Genomic DNA, 15,863 nt, shown 5'->3' with positions numbered 1-15,863 from the left:
CCTCGGTCCGTCCACCTCACAACCCCGTGAGACCTCTGGGCTGGTGAATCAGGTTGCCTGTGCTCTGCCTTGCTTTTCCCATCTAGACAATAGGGAGGAGACCTGGGGCTTGCAGCTTCCCACAGACATGCGATGGCGTTGCAGTGGGGGAGGGTCGCCAGCTCCCGCAGCCCACACTAAGTCACTGAAGGAACTCGGTGATGCCCTGAGAGGGTCTTGGCTTTTGAGGTGAGAACTGGAGACCTTGTCCAAGGAGCCCAAGAAGGGGAGCTCCATACTGCTCGGCAACCGGAGCCCCTGCTGCCCTACGGGACACACGTGCCCCCAGGTGTGCCCAGGGACCCCAGCACTCGGGTGGCTGAAAGGACCTGCCTCTCCAGTCTTATTAAGCTTCCGGCAGATCTCCTGAGGGCACATTGCTGCCCTTGGAGGGAACAGTGAAGCAACTGAGAACTGAGGGCCCAGAGTGTGGCTCCAGGAGCCCTCCTTGAGCTGCACTTGTTCCTCGCAGGTCCTGGAGGGTGCTAGTCACTCAGTGCTGGATCTTCTTGCCCTAACCACTCACCTAGCCTGAGCGTAAGAAGGAGAACAGCCACGGGGGCATCCTCCTGGGTACTGCCCTGGCTGGTTAGGACACCATCTGGGGTTCCATGTGTCCCCGTCCCAATGCCTCACTCGTGGGGAGGGCTCTTTCCTCCTGGAAGCTATCACCAGGCTGATATGAGCTCTGACACAGGTGTTGCAAGGGCTGGATGGCTACACCCAGCTCTGGGAGGGGCAGGTGGCATCACCTGCTGGTCCGTCCTGACAAGTCCTGGGAAGGGAGCTGTCTTCCTCTCCCCAGGCACCAGAGGCCCCGGGGATGGTTTGGTGAAGTGGTCCAAAGATGAGGATCAGACCTGCCACTCTGCACCCAGATTGTCTGACCTACCCAGCCCCCTTATCCCACCCAGGAGCCTGGCCCCAGGAACCCATCTGTAGCTAAGTATTCTTTTGACTTCTCTGTGTTAACAACTGGCCTCTTGAGGTATAGGGAAAGTCCCAGTTTGGGAGCTGAGGGTCTTACCCCTGCTTCTGCTATTGCCTAGTGTAGTGTGTGACCTAGGGCAGGCTGTTGGCTGGTCTTTGTTAATTCCTGGTGACAGCCAGTCTCCACTGGAAAAGCGCATCTGCAAGGCAGGCCGCCCAGCACCTGCGCTGTGGTCCTGCCCCTGGTCTGCGTGAGTGTGTGAGAGAGAGAATCTGCCAAAACCCCGTCCTCTCCAGTAAAAGGCAGGGCTGAAGACGCCTTCCTCAGTGGGCAGCTGCACGGTAGATCCGCACCTATGCATAGCACCCAGTGCAGAGCCAGGGCCTGGCACGCCAGAGAGCGTTATCGGTTTTGTTCCCCAGCTCCGCCAAAGGTCCTCTAAAACTAGGTCCCTGTCTGAAAAATAAGGGAAGCACTGCACTCATGATGGCCAGTCCTGAGAAGCAAGGGGTGCCTCTTCTCCGTGTGAGCTGGGAAGCCCCCGCCTCCCAGCACTGAATAGATCTTGAGGGGAAAGTGCAGTGCTGGCAAGACCAACCCCCAGGGCCGAGGCCGGGGCTGACTATGTGCGCAGCCTCAGCAGCAGCTCGCGCTCTCGCACGTGGCAGCCCAGAGGCTGCTGCCCAGCCTTGCCCCCGCACAGCTGCGCTGGGTACGGAAGTGGCTGCTTACAGCTCGGAAGTGCTGGCCAAATAGTTCCTGCCTTGACCCCCAAGTCCCTGGTCCCTGTCCAGGACCCTCCCAGCGCCCTCACAAACTGAAGCGTGAAACCTGTCCCTGCTCCAGGGCCACAGCCCAGCAGGCACAGCGTCTGGCCATGCCCACTGCTAAGTATTCTGACTTTCACTTGACTACATCCTGCTCTCAGGATGGGCTTGTCCAAGTCCCTGAGGGTTTGACCCCTACCACAGCACAGGAGACTCCAGAAACTTAGGTTCCACAGCCTCCCTGGGCCCTGTTTTCCATTTGCCCATTATAGAAACTGTGGTTTATTCTACCATAGATCAGTGACCTCTGGGGCCATGAGTTTTTGTGCCTCTCTAGCACCACTCCAATTGAGCTGTGACATCAGGAGCAATTTGTACATTTGTGTTAACCCCAGGTCATTTGTTCATAGACTGAGTCCCGGAACGCACCTGGGCCATAGACCAAAGCCCCATCGTCCTGTGTCTTAGTCCATTTTCTGTTGCTATAACAGAATATCTGAAACTGGGGCCTGTTTTAGCCCACAGTTCTGGAGGCTGGAAAGCCCTAGAGCATGGAGTTGACATCCTGCTCATCTTCTGGAACAGGGCTCTTTCAGCTTCAACTCATGGCAGAAGGCAAAAGGGCAAGCAGGTGTGTGTGAAAGAGGAAAAAAAAAAAAAACAGGAGGTGCAGCCTCCTTCTATAATAAGCCCCTCTCGCAGTGAATTATCCAGACCCTGGAGGGCTGCGTTCTCTGAACAGCCCATCACCTCTAGAGGGCCTGCCTTTCAGCCCCGCCCCGCAGCAGCTGCATTCCAACAGGAGTTTCAGAGGGGACAAACCGTGTTCAAACCGTAGCATCTACTTCCTCCTCCCAGCCTGGTCCGTCTGGGGTTTCTCTCAAACACCCTTCCAGGCTGTGTCTCTGCTGGCCAAATACAGGAGTGCTTTGTGGAGTACTTTGCAACTGGGTCACTCCTGAAAGCCCCTGGTCCCTGAGAGGGGCCACGGCAGACCGTGGAGGAGAACCCTCGTGCTTACTAGAAAAATGAGAACTTCTCCAAGGGCCCTGACGGCTGTGCGTGGCCTGGATTTTTAGAAAACGAGAGCAATCATGGAGTGTGTCTGTAGAAACATAGCTGATAGGAGCACAACCACAGAAGGACTGTCAACGCTTGGGGCGTGGTTTAGGCTTTGGGCGAATTCAAGGTGAAGGAAAGGACTCTGTCGGGAAACGGGGGTCCTAAGAGAAGAAGTCGAAGGAGGAAAAGCAACAAGAGTGGAGTCCAAGGAGAGCAGTGGTCACGAACACAGATTTGAGAATTAGGGTTGGATTCAATTTTTGGGTTCCTCTGATTCCAGCTGAGAGCCCCACATCAAAGGATTTATCCCCAGATTCCCCATCTGTAAACTGAAATAATAGCGACTGCTTCGTGGAGTGGTTACGGAGGTTAAGCAAGAAGATACATGGAGCATGAGCACACAGTTTGTGGCATGTGGCCGGGCACTCAGGACATGGTAACTGATGTGGCCACTGCTGCTCCTGAGTTAGAGCAGAAGAACCAGGCAACCTCAGTGGAAGGCACTGGGGTTAGATGACAGGAGAGAACTTTTCCTGGAAGGCAGGGAGACCTTGAGTGAGGTCCTGGGGAAGCCACGGAGGCTCCCTCCTGTCCAGAGTGGGTCCTAAAGGAGCTGGGCTGGGCCTTGGCAAGCCCCACCTAGAGGCAGGAGAAAGGGCCGTGATGGCTGAGAGGCCCACAGCCCTGGGTTCAGAGCCCTGCTACTGTAGAGAACATGGATCTAGTTGCCCTCTGAGAAAGTGGCCTTTGTGGGGACTGCTCCCCTGGTACAAGTCAACTCCTGCTGCCTCACCAGGTCAGACCAGGAGTCACTCTGCCCAGTGCAGGTGGGAAATAAGGAGCCCACCATGCCCAGGGCGAGGGACTGGCCAAAGACACAGCCATGGGTCCAGAACCGGAAACCCTGGATGTGGGCTTTGACCCAGCTCATCATGCTCACAACAGAATGCTGTGAGTCCAAGTTGTTGATTATGAAAATATTCAACACTTGAGAGTTAAAATCTCCTGAAAAGGGCCCTTCGACCTAGAATTGACTGTCAGCTTGACTTTGAGGCAGCTGTTGGGGAGACAGAGGAAGGCTACCCTAAAATCTACTTACTTGTCAAGCTCAGGGAATAAATTACTTTGCTTTCCCAGAGTCTTTGTTCTATTGTTGCTGGTTAGAATTAAGCCCAGGAAGATCCAAACAGACATCAAAATGGTAACTGACTGATTCTGAGCGTTAGATTATAGGGACTCTTTTTGGGGGGGCATACTTTGTTTTCCCCCAAACCTCAATATTAGTTAAAGAGAGAAGAATTGCATTTTTTTAGATTTATATATTTTATTTGAAAGGCAGAGTTAGAAAGAGAGAGAGAGAGAGAGAGATCTTTCATCTGGTTCACTTCCCAAATGGCTGCAATCACTGGGGCTAGGCCAAGACAAAGCCAGGAGCCAGCAGTTTTATCCAGGTCTCCCAGGTGGATGGCATGGGCACAAGTACTCGAGCCATCCTTTACTGCCTTTCCAGGCACATCAGCAGGGAGCTGAATCAGAAACAAAGCAGCCAGGACTTGAACCAGCACCCATAGGGAATGCAGTGTTACAGGTGGCAGCTGAACCTGCTATGCCACAAAGCTGGCCCCTGTATCATCTTTTTTTTTTTTTGACAGGCAGAGTAGACAGTGAGAGAGAGACAGAGAGAAAGGTCTTCCATTGCCGTTGGTTCACCCTCCAATGGCCGCCATGGCCGGCGCACCATGCTGATCCGAAGCCAGGAGCCAGGTGCTTCTCCTGGTCTCCCATGGGGTGCAGGGCCCAAGGACTTGGGCCATCCTCCACTGCCTTCCTGGGCCACAGCAGAGACCTGGCCTGGAAGAGGAGCAACTGGGACAGAATCTGGCGCCCCGACCGGGACTAGAACCCGGTATGCCAGCGCCGCAAGGCGGAGGATTAGCCTGTTGAGCCGTGGCACTGGCTCTCTGTATCATCTTAAGGCACTAAGTGGTCCTAGTGGCAGACCAGCACAGGTAGGGTGACATGTCAAGGGTTCTAGTTCAGAAGCCTCTATTAACACAGGTATTTGGTTGGGGGCATCCAGTGGCATTTGCTGTGGGCACAGGCTGGGGGTGGACAGTAACAGAAACTGGTGTAATCCTGGGTGAAACCTTGAGGGAAAGGACTTCGGTCCTTTCAAACAGGAAGGGCAGGAACTGCAGAGAACAGAGCCAGGACACCTGCAGATCAGGCACAAGGTGGCCCCCTTCTGTGGAGTGCTGCCTCCACGAGGTGCAGGAGGAAAACGCTTTGCTCGGCAGCCTTGGTCCCAAAGGAGCAGAAGAAGGGTCTTCCCAAGTCCAGAAACGTGCTAGACTGTGGGGAGGCTTCTGGAGCCGGGGAGAGGCCCCAAGCCCAGCCAGTGGGCGCCTGTGGCCGACTTGACCTGCTTTCCCCTCAAGACCACCCACCATCCTTGCCTTCTACTCCCTCTTCTCTGCCTAATATTTACCCCTGACTCCCAAGCATCTGGCACAGGGCCCAGCAAGCCAGGCAGAAGGGGGCGGGGATGGAACTGAGGCTCCCATGGCCTGCTGGGTTGGGGCAAGATCAGTAGGCAGGGAAGGACTGCAGAGAGAGAAGCGGGGAGAGGTGGGTCCTTGGTGGACAGGAAAGTTGGTGGGGAGGCTGGTAGAGATGGTTCAGGCTGTCTGGGAGGCTGAGCGTCTGTGGAGGACAAAAGCAAGCCAGTGGCTAATGTGTGATTCACAGAGTACAGGGGAGGGAGGTGGGCAGGGCCCCTCCCACTACCACGGACACCATGGCCAAGGGACTTGAGATGATGCCAGGGCCCCCAAGAAGTGGAAGAAATCCAACAGGAGCTGGCAGAAGGAGAAACATCACCACCAAACACACAGCCCCGGGCATGTGCACGTGGGGAGAGTCATCAGGAAGGTCGCTGGCACAGGCAGCGGCCGCAGGGCTCCCTGGGGTTGCAGTTACCGACAGTGGCTTCTGACAGGCACCAGTGGTGGGATCAAGGATGACTTGAGCTTTTGCCAGCATGAAGCAGAAGTCATTGCAGCACAGCTGAGATGCTACAGGTAGCTCTCGCAAGAGCAGTGTAGGGGAGAGAGGCACACTGGCCACTGGCAAGGGCCAACAGAGTGACAGCAGAGACTTGGGGGACAATGCCCTGGGTAAGGAGGCTTGTAGACAGGGGAGAAACAGATGTCCCTGGGCTGGAGCTAAGCCACTCTGCCCGGGGGAAGAGCACCCGCCATGCCGTCTCTCAGTGAGTATATGTCCCTCCCTGATTGGTGTCTGTCACCACCACCCGCCCAAGCCATCCATGCCTGCCTCCTGAGCAAGCTGCCACCTTGGGCCAGGAAGGGCAGCGTTAGTCTCTGCATGGGGTGGGAGGAGGGAGGGATAGAGCTGGGGTAGAGGGGAGGTTAGGATGTAAGAAAACACTACACAAACAGCCCTGGCTATCAAACCACGTCCATGAGGTGTCGCATGAAAGAGGCCAATGCTCCTGAAAATGGATTCCAGGAGACAGTGGGGAGGAGGGGGGAGGGGCAGAGTGGGAGGGGGTGGGCAAACAGAGCTCTCGGATGGATGCAGGCACAACGGCCACAGTAGCTGCCAGTGAGCGGCTATTTATGGAGATAAAAATGAGAGTGGCAGGCCGGCGCCGCGGCTCACTAGGCTAATCCTCCGCCTTGCGGCGCCAGCACACCGGGTTCTAGTCCCGGTCGGGGTGTCAGATTCTATCCCAGTTGCCCCTCTTCCAGGCCAGCTCTCTGCTTGGCCAGGGAGTGCAGTGGAGGATGGCCCAAGCCCTTGGGCCCTGCACCCCATGGGAGACCAGGAGAAGCACCTGGCTCCTGCCATTGGATCAGCGCAGTGCGCCGGCCGTGGCGGCCATTGGAGGGTGAACCAACGGCAAAGGAAGACCTTTCTCTCTGTCTCTCTGTCTCTCTCTCTCTCACTGTCCACTCTGCCTGTCAAAAAAAAAAAAAAAAAAAATGAGAGTGGAAACATCGCTGCTGGTGTTTGTTCTGTGCTTGGGGCAGAAACTTTCATCCATTGGTTCATCCAGTTTTGTTTTTTTGTTTGTTTGTTTGTTTTTTAAGATTTATGTGTGTATTTGAAAAGCAGAGTGACAGAGATAACTTCCATCCACTGGTTTACTCTCTAAATGGCCTCAATGGCTGTGGCTGGGCCAGGCTGAAGCCAGGTGTTTGAAATCCCATCTGGGTCTCCCTCACGAGTGATTGGGTCCCAAGTACCTAGGCTATCTTCTGCTGCTTTCCAAGATGCATTAGCAAAGAGCTAGATCAGAAGCAGAGCAGCTGAGATTCAAACCGATGTTCCCATATGGGATGCTGGCATCACAGCTGGAGGCTGAACCCACTGCACCACAAAGCCAGCCCCATGATTCACCTGTTTAGCAAGCGTTTACTGAACACCTTCCATCCATCAGCATGCTGCTGGGACTAGAGGTACAACGATGAGAAACCAGGCAGGGCCCCAGGCTCTCTGCAGTGTCAGACCTTCCAGCCAGGAGAGAAGATAGATGCTCAAGCAAACAATGACAAGCACTGTGGGGTGGTTGTATGCGACCCGACAGATCCCAGCGGGCCTGGTGGGAAAATCTGCACCCCCACTCCACCCCTTCCCCCACTGAGGGCCTGGGCCTTGTGTTGATGCTTGCAGAGTGAGTCTGTGTCTTCTCAACCCACAGGAGGGGCTGTCTCCGTGCCACCTGTTGACAGTGAGGGTCATCCGGATGAAAAACGTGCGGCAGGCCGATGTAGGTGAGTGCCCTCCTCTGCTCGCGGGGCCTGCATGGACAGAGGGCCTGGCTGGGGAAGTGGGCAGGTGCATGTGTGTGGGTTCTGCTCTGCATTCCTGACTTGGAGATTTATGAGTTTTCCAGGCCTCTCACTCTTAGCCACACCAGCTGTTGTGCCTGCATCCATCCGAGAGCTCTGTTTGCCCACCCCCTCCCACTCTGCCCCTCCCCCCTCCTCCCCACTGTCTCCTGGAATCCATTTTCCAGAGCACCGGCCTCTCTCATGTGACACCTCCTGGACGTGGTTTGATAGCCAGGGCTGTTTGTGTAGTGTTTTCTTACATCCTAACCTCCCCTCTATCCCAGCTCTCACTGAACTGCCAGCCCATGGGGCCCTGGGAAGCCCTTGGCTTCAGGAAAAAGTGAAGGCATCTGAGTGGGCACAATACCAAAGACCTCTCCCCGTGCTGGGCCTTGCCTTGTTCCCACCCAGAGAGGACGCTTGTCCCCCAAAGAGGAGAAACTCTGTACCCACGCGCCACAGCTGTGGGCAGTGTGCATGCACTGGTGACCATGCGGATTGGTTCAAAGGCCACAGGGTTCCCCCAAGCTAGGGAAGTCACAAGAGGGGCAGAAAAGCCTCATAGCAGGTACTGAGTGTACATTTTAGCAGGGGAGACATTTCTGCCTAAAGCAGTTGATAGGCTAGAAGATAGCAGTCCAACCTTGTCACCCCAGGATTTAGGGCCAGAGGAAAACCCTGAGAGCTGGGAGGGCTCAGGAAGGCTGCGCTGAGGGCTCGGTGTCTGAGAGAGACAAGATGTGAGCATCGGGGCCCATGTTGTGGTGTAGCAGGTAAAGCCTCCACGTGTGGCGCTGGCATCCCGTATGGGCATTGGTTCAAATCCCAGCTGCTCCACTTCCAGTCCAGCTCTCTGCTAATGCACCTGGGAAAGCAGTAGAAGATGGCCCAAGTGCTTGGGCCCCTGCAGCCATGTGGGAGACCCAGAAAAAGCTCCTGGCTTGGGTCTGGCCCAGCCTCGACCATTGTGGCCATTTGGGGAGCAAACCAGCAATAGAAGAACCCTTGTAAAAATAAATATTAAAAAAAAAAAAGCAGTAGAGCAGGAAAAAGAAGTAGTACAGTAGTTTAAAAAAAAAAAAAAGAAAATGCCAGGGAGCAGGATCTGGGGACAGGGTAGCCTGAGAATGGGGCAGCCAGCCTGGGCCACTCCCAACCCCATCTGACCCTGCCAACTACCTGAGGGCAGTCCTGGGAGGCCCGTTTTGCAGATGTGGGGTTAATGATGACCTAAGGTAGAGGCATTGTTAGGTCTGGAGGAGCGTGGGCAGTCCCAGAACAGGGGGCGGAGCCAGAGGGTAGAGAGCCCGGAAGCTGGAGGCAGGAAGCCTGGTAGAGAAGGCATCGGTGCATTCTAAGTGAGGGGTGTCTAAGCACTTGAGGAAGGGATTGAGTCACTTCCTACAGGCTCAAGGCAGGTTGTGCTGGAGCATAGCGTGGGAGAGGCTGGAAACTGGCAATGCAGGGATGAGTGTGGAGGGCAGAGGCAGGTGGGCCCTGCAACACAGAAATGGCAAAGGGACCCAGCAGGAGTGAGACAGAGCCTCATTGCCAGTGGAAGCAGTTCCAGCCATCCTCGTGCTTGAGCTTGTGTCTGCTTAGTGACTGGCCGGAGGGCCCGGACCTCACCGCTGGCTTCTTGGGGCTTCTGCAGCCCACCAATGAGTGACTTAAGGAGCTAGGATGCACCCCCGGGCCTGCACTGTGGCCACTTCCTTTGGCCTTCTTGTCCCTGCTATGGTGGGTCACTCAGACACTTCACCCCTTCTTGGGCAGAGGTCACCCCCTCCCCTCAGTGACCACCCCAGCTCCTGTAAGCCCACAGCAGTGCTCCCCTTCCTGCAATTCCTCTTGGGTTGTGTATGTGCCAGCCCTTGGAGTCACCGTGCCACAGACTCACTCTACATGCCTGCATTACATACTCAGACCTCCTCATTGTCAAGGCCCTTTCTTCTGTCCTCTCCCTGCCATACCTGTCACCCAGAGAAACATACAGGTTTGGTGTTACCAGGCTCCTCTCCCCCTCCTCCTTACCCCATATAGCCCTCTGGCATGAAGGCTGCTGTTGGGGGTACCTGGTCCTCTGTGAGAACCCACTGCCTAGCAAAGTGAAGGACGTGTATGAGGGAGCCACCCCGGTCACGTCATGTCAACTCCTCGGTTGTCACAGCCCTGTTGTTGAACTATCCCAATGCCTTTTGGGTCTTGGGTTACAAATGCTTGAAATTGTTCCCTTCTAGCTTGAATCCAAATAAACCACTCTTGTTAGTTCTTCAAGCTGTGTCTAAATTTCCCACAGCTTCAAAGAGGCTAAAACACAAAGGAAACACTGGATAATGCCCTTACCAAGAACTAAAACAGTGCTCCACCGAGACCTGGGCCAGAACCCAGAACCTCCCAGCCATCAGGAGTTTCTATTCCTCTTGGGGAGGTAAATTGAAACCCAAACCAGCACCCCAAGGGTTGTCAGGCAGGTGTCTCCAGAGGGAGACATGTTCTGAGCATCCGTGGAGATAATTGAGTCATCTCTCCCACCCATGATCCAGGAAAGGAAACTTGTCATTCAAATGACCAAGCCCTCTGTCACTGTGAGACGAACAGGGACTGGAGCTTCTGTGTGCTTAGGCAATCCCCTGTAGTCCACAAAGCCCTGTGAACTGGCTCAACACTGCTTAACCACTCTTCATGACCAATGTGATGGTCACCGTCCTCACTCAGCTTAAGGTGCCTGCCCCACTGTCGTCCGCCCTGGCTCACCTTCCCCACCCTCACCTTCCCTGGAGTCACCCTCTCCTTGGGCTGCACCCTCTTTCTTCCCAACACAGGGGTGTGGGTGGCAGGGGTGGGGACAGAGAGGAAACAGCTCTCTGCACAAGAGCTGAAAAATCACTTGGAATGTGGGTGTCTAATCTGTCTTCTTTTTTTTTTTTCTTCCAGGAATATCTTTAGCTTAACTAGACATGTAAACCTTAGTGCAAACATACTGAAATTTTGCTTAATGGGCTTAATGAGAGGATTCTAGGCATGGGCAGTTGACAGAAAAATGATTTTAGAAGGAAAGGGACTTTTAAAGCATCCATCAAATCATGCATGCTAAGCAAAAGTTGTAAAGACAATGGATTTAGAGTGGTTTGTGCCTGCCTATGGGCTCCTGCTGCACAGACCCAAGGGGAATGTTCCAGACCTAGGAGGAGAAGCTGGTGTCTGGGAGAAGTCAGGGGAGGGGTCTGAGTGGACTGGGCAGGTCCCCTGTGAGTCTCCCTATTGGCAGAGCAATTAGACACGCTAACTGGCCTACCTGTCTGCAGTGACTCAGCCCAGGATTTCTTGGGGACTGATAGGGTCTTTAGCAGGAGGTTCAGTTTTTCCTTTCAACTCATTCATTCAGCAAATGTTCAGGCAGTGCCTGCTGTGTTCCAGGACACGGTCTCCCAGCCCTTGCAGTGTTCACAGTGTAACAGACAGATGTGTCCTCCTACCCTTGAAGCACTGTGTGGAAAGTATTCTCTGGGCAGGACCAAAGGACTCAGGGCTAGGGTGGCACCTGGCCCAGGCTTAGCTCAGGGACGTCTTCCAGAGGTGGCTCTTTCCAAAAACTCCTGGGGTTAGCCTGGAGAAGAAGGGGTGAAAGAAGAAGGGAAGGGTGTTCCAGGCAGAAGGAACAGCTTGTGCAAAGGCCTGGAGGCAAGACAGCACGGCACCCTTGAAGATACCTGAGTAGTCGGGTTTGGCAGTCGTCATGAATGTGTGTGGGAGTGTGCACCTAAGTGTGTGCTTGCGTGCAGGGTCGGAGAGAGACTAGGGAGGTTGGAAGAGGAGACAGAGGCAGCCCTGTTCAGTGGAAGCTGTTAAAGAATCTTAAACCAGGAAGGCTCATATCTAAAATATCCCTCTGGCTTCTCTTGGGGCAAAAGATTGGAGTAGGGCAGGACAGGGGACAGGAGCCCATTTGGGAAGCGGCCCCAGAGATAATGGTGGCCTGCACCAAGGCCGTGGCAGTTCAGATGAGGAGAGGGTGAGCCTGAGAGACGGGAAGAGTTGAACCAATTCAGTGTGGAGGTCAAGGATGATGCTTGGTTTCTGGCCTGGACACCCAGGTGGGTGAGGAGGAGCAGGTTGGGCATGGAGAGATGGGTGGGGATGATGGAGTCATCATTTTCCATTGATTCTGTTTGGTTTGGGTTATTCTTTAGCCTGGATTAGATGATCATTATGCCATTTTTCAATGGGAGGAGGGCTGTGAATTCCAGTTCACTGAATGGTGAACCCTCTAAGATGAACCAGACATCACGGGTGAAGTCAGAAACCAGGAGCACTTGATTGCAAACCATGACACTGATAAAGCTTTCAGCCTGGTAACAATGCAGGACTAAGTCCCAGAGGGCAGCCCTGCTTCCTCTTTCATTAGCAATCATTAGTAATTACGAACCAGTTTGGATCAGTCCTACCAGTACAGAACTGCCATCCTCATACCAACGTTACCACCTCGAGGGCTCTGACGCTAGAAGTGGTTTTGACTCTTCCTGCTTTCCATGTATCTCGTGTGCATCCTGAAATTTATTTTTGTAGATTGCCAAGGGAGTGATACAGGCAACTGTGGCCCCTCCTCTTCCCTCCTCTGCTCCTCAGGAGCCAGCCTGGGCTACTGTTTTTTACCCTATCCCTCTTACTTTTCCAACCAGAAGACGCAGAAGGCCTTCCTCCACTGTGGGAGAAGCCTGGGGGGTCAAAGCCTTGTGCCCTCTCCAGAACGGGTCCAGCAGCGTCACATTTAGGTCGTTCATTTACAATGAAAAAGAATGTGTGAGCCCTGTATGTGAGGGTTTGGGGTCATAAACGTCATGTGGAGGCCCAGGACAGGTCCAGAGGGCCTGGCTAGTGGCAGTTGAGGCTTTAAGCCATGTGGAGATGCCGGTCCCTGCTTATCCATCCTGCAAACACCTTGCTCCATCTAAGCCCTTCCTGGGCTGACTCCCTTCCAGTCCTCACTTATCCTCAGCTCAGAGGAGGAGCTCGACCCTACTTTCTGGTTAAGGCTAGAAGTAAGCTGGACCCTTCAGGGATGGCCTTCTAGATCTTTCCATGGCTGAGGGAAAACTGTGTGGCCATACCTTGTCCCACACTGGCAGCTGTTTAAAGACCAAGGTACTTCTGAAGAGAACCAGAGGTTGTGTCCATGAGAATGGTCCGTGGGACCTGGGCTCTGCCCTGGTCAGCCTGCTGTCTGTGATCTTCTCAGAATTCTAGGACAAAGGCCTCTGGAGGGTTAGATTCGTGGGTCAGAGGGGCCTGGAGCTGGAGGGGGCCTTGCTCTGGAAGAGGCTTGCCTGAGAGTCCCTTCTGTCACCACACTCTTTCCTCTTCGAACCTGAGCTGGTTCCTCACCCTGCCGTCCACCCCTGTCTCCCTTGGACAGTGAGCCAGACTGACTGCTATGTGAGCCTCTGGCTTCCCACTGCCTCTCACGAGAAGCTGAGGACCAGGACCATCTCCAACTGCCCAAACCCAGAGTGGAATGAAGCCTTCAACTTCCAGATCCAGAGCCAAGTCAAGGTGAGACACGAGGCCTGCACCTGTCTGCCCTGCCTGCATTTCTAGTCCCCTCTTGCCTCCTTGTCCTTTGCTTGCTTGTGTGTCCTTTGGCCCGTTTCCTCTTCCTTCTGCCCACTTGTCCTACCCACTGTCTTCCCACTCATCCACTACTTCCTCCTGCCTGGCTCGTGCTTATCTCTCTCTGTCTACTCATCCTTCCACCTTCTTCCTGGTCTCAGTTGTCTTTCTATCCAATTGCTGCTGGTACTGGTGTCTTTTGCCCCCAAAACATGGCTTCTGGTACCTTCCAGAGCATGCTTTGAGCAGAATACACAGAGGGAAAAAGCCATTCTATATGCTAATTCCAAGGCCAGTCAAGATTCCACCCAAAGGGTTCTGTCTTCCTTGAATCCTTTACAGATTCATCTTCTGTTTCTATTTCTGTGGGTGTGTGTTCCTGTGCCTTCATTTGTTGAATTCTTGTTCCACTTGGTAAGCCTTTTTCAGATATATGATGACCTAAGTCAAGTTCACATCTCTGCTGGGAGAATGGCCCCTCGAACATCCTGAGTTGTAACATCCTCTGCAGAAAACTTTTAAGACCAATGTGGCCTCATCGTGGAGGCGTCAACCCATTGTGAGGCACTGGCTCAACAGCGCCAGCTTGCTGCTATGTGGATGCTTTCCCATTTCTAGGGCATGAAGTCCTTTTTGTATTTCTTTTTTTGTATTTCTTATTTTAAAAACACCTTTTCTATCATACAAATCAGTTTGGAGAAGGAGGAGGATTTCCATGTAGGCTTGTCTGCCAAGTTGAAATCAGCATTGGGGCTTCCTTTTTCTTAAGGATTATGGGGCTGCTGTGTTGGTTCTGGGGCATACTGGGTTTCTGTTCGTTATGAGGTCGACAGAACTCATCTGGTTGAGAAGCCCCAGAACCACCTTAGGTTTGCTAGATAGGGAGCTAAGAAGCAAACTCAGCCGCAGCCCCGTGTCTCCCAGGATCCTTGCAACAACTTGAGACCACTGACCTCAGAGTTCAGCCAGATTGGGGGATGGGGGTGGGGGGAGAGGCTGCCTGCCTCACTGCTTTGGAAACATTCATGAGGCCTTCTTAGGGGTAGATGAGCCAGTTGTCAGAAACTCCTGTCTTTCTGCCTCCCTCTCTGGAGTGTCGAGGTGTTAGCTTCCTGATCCGGGCTTTGCAGCTCCGCAGGGCCCACGGCTGGATACCCTCTACATCTTGGCGGGGTCTTGCTTGCTCTCTCCTTCTGTCCTCTCCCAGGTGAAGTGAAATCCCTCCGTACTTCACTCTCTGCCAAGCGGGTGGAAGGACAGAATTCTCCAGCAGGGGGCCAGGGCAGAGGCGGAGGAAGGCTTCGGAGAGCTGGACAGGAGGGACAGAGGTTTCCTTCCCTTAGTTCCTTTCCCCTCCTGGGTCTCTCTCAGCTAGCTGAGCAGGGCCTCTGTGCCGGCTTCCCGTCCCTGAGAGCCAGCTCCTTGCTGGGACGGAAGTTAGGCCACCAATCTGAGGAAAGGGTCAGTGCAACCATGGCAACCAGACTTGCACCCTCCCTTCTCCCTTAGAATGTGCTAGAGCTGAACGTCTGCGATGAAGACAGGGTGACACCGGATGACCATCTCTTGACAGTTCTCTATGACCTTGGCAAGCTCTGCTTCAGGAAGAAAACCCACGTGAAGTTCCCACTCAACCCAGAGGTAGGTGTGGGGGTCCAGGACCTCGGTCTCCTGCCTCACGGTCTGTGGACCCCCTGCTGTGTACACAGCCCAGCTGGGGGAAGGTGATGCTGCTGGTGCAGGTCCCAGTGCTAACTGTGTGATTGCACAAAACTCACTGAATTCCTCTGCGTTTCTGTTTCCTGGTCAGTACGCAGGCAGTAATAACACCTACCCACAGCGCTGCTGTGAGGCTTGCCTGAGACAGCGTAGAAGGCACCTAGTGTGTTCACAGTTCCAAAGGGAAAGGTAGTCAGTGTGGGCTCCCTTTGCTCCTTCCTCCATGTCCTCTGGGTAGGACAGCAGAGGGGAGGGGAGGGCAAATCCACCAGAGGAGGTCTGGGCTGAAGAGTACCAAGATGTTCTGGCATCGACCATCATACAAGTACTGGAGCACCTGCTGTGGGCCTGGGGAACTGTCAGGGAGCAGGCATTCCAGCCCTCACCTGGCTTCTATCCAGTGGGGAAACGGAGGCCGAGGGAGGCCAGAGGTGTGCAGGTAGTGCAGGAAGGAGTCCCACCTCTCAGCGCTCAGGGCTCCCTTGCCCCAGGCCCCAGGCCCTGGGCCTCTGCTTGGGCAGGAGAGCAGTGGGGGGCTGGGGCAGGGATGAAAAGGAAGTGGCCTGGGCACTGAGGAATGTACACGTTAGGGCTGGGTTAGCTCCACACCCTGGGTTGTCGGCCATGCTCCTATGTCGAAGACTTGGGGACAGAGAGAGGCAGAGGGAGCTGTCCAGAGTGCTTGCCACGTGGCAGCAGGCAGTGTGTGGGACGGGCAGGCAGCTCCATGGCAGCTCCTTCTCAGCAGGCTTTGCAGACTTGCCTCACGGTTGTCTTACCTTTCCCCCTCCTCCCCGCCAGGGCATGGAAGAGCTGGAGGTGGAGTTCTTGCTGGAGGAGATGTGAGTAGGCCCAGCCCCTAGCGTCTGCCAAGGT

General features: G+C 54.4%; 1 protein-coding gene across 2 annotated transcripts in view; it reads left to right on the top strand.

Annotated features, from left to right (window-relative positions):
* The window catches only part of PLA2G4E (phospholipase A2 group IVE), a 65,694-nt gene that overhangs the window by 28,504 nt on the left and 21,327 nt on the right, over nt 1-15,863 (top strand). For both annotated transcript variants that reach the window (XM_089310137.1, XM_008269138.5), the window contains exons 2-5: nt 7,526-7,598; nt 13,075-13,211; nt 14,778-14,909; nt 15,789-15,829. In XM_089310137.1, the coding sequence (XP_089166263.1) occupies nt 7,526-7,598; nt 13,075-13,211; nt 14,778-14,909; nt 15,789-15,829 (383 nt within the window). The remainder of the gene's footprint in view (nt 1-7,525; nt 7,599-13,074; nt 13,212-14,777; nt 14,910-15,788; nt 15,830-15,863) is intronic.

This window comes from Oryctolagus cuniculus, chromosome 12, assembly GCF_051225735.1.
Source record: "Oryctolagus cuniculus isolate XC-2025 breed Fujian yellow rabbit chromosome 12, ASM5122573v1, whole genome shotgun sequence".
NCBI classification, from domain to species: domain Eukaryota; kingdom Metazoa; phylum Chordata; class Mammalia; order Lagomorpha; family Leporidae; genus Oryctolagus; species Oryctolagus cuniculus.
Note: the sequence above shows the minus strand (reverse complement) of the source record. Positions and strands in the feature narration are given on the sequence as shown.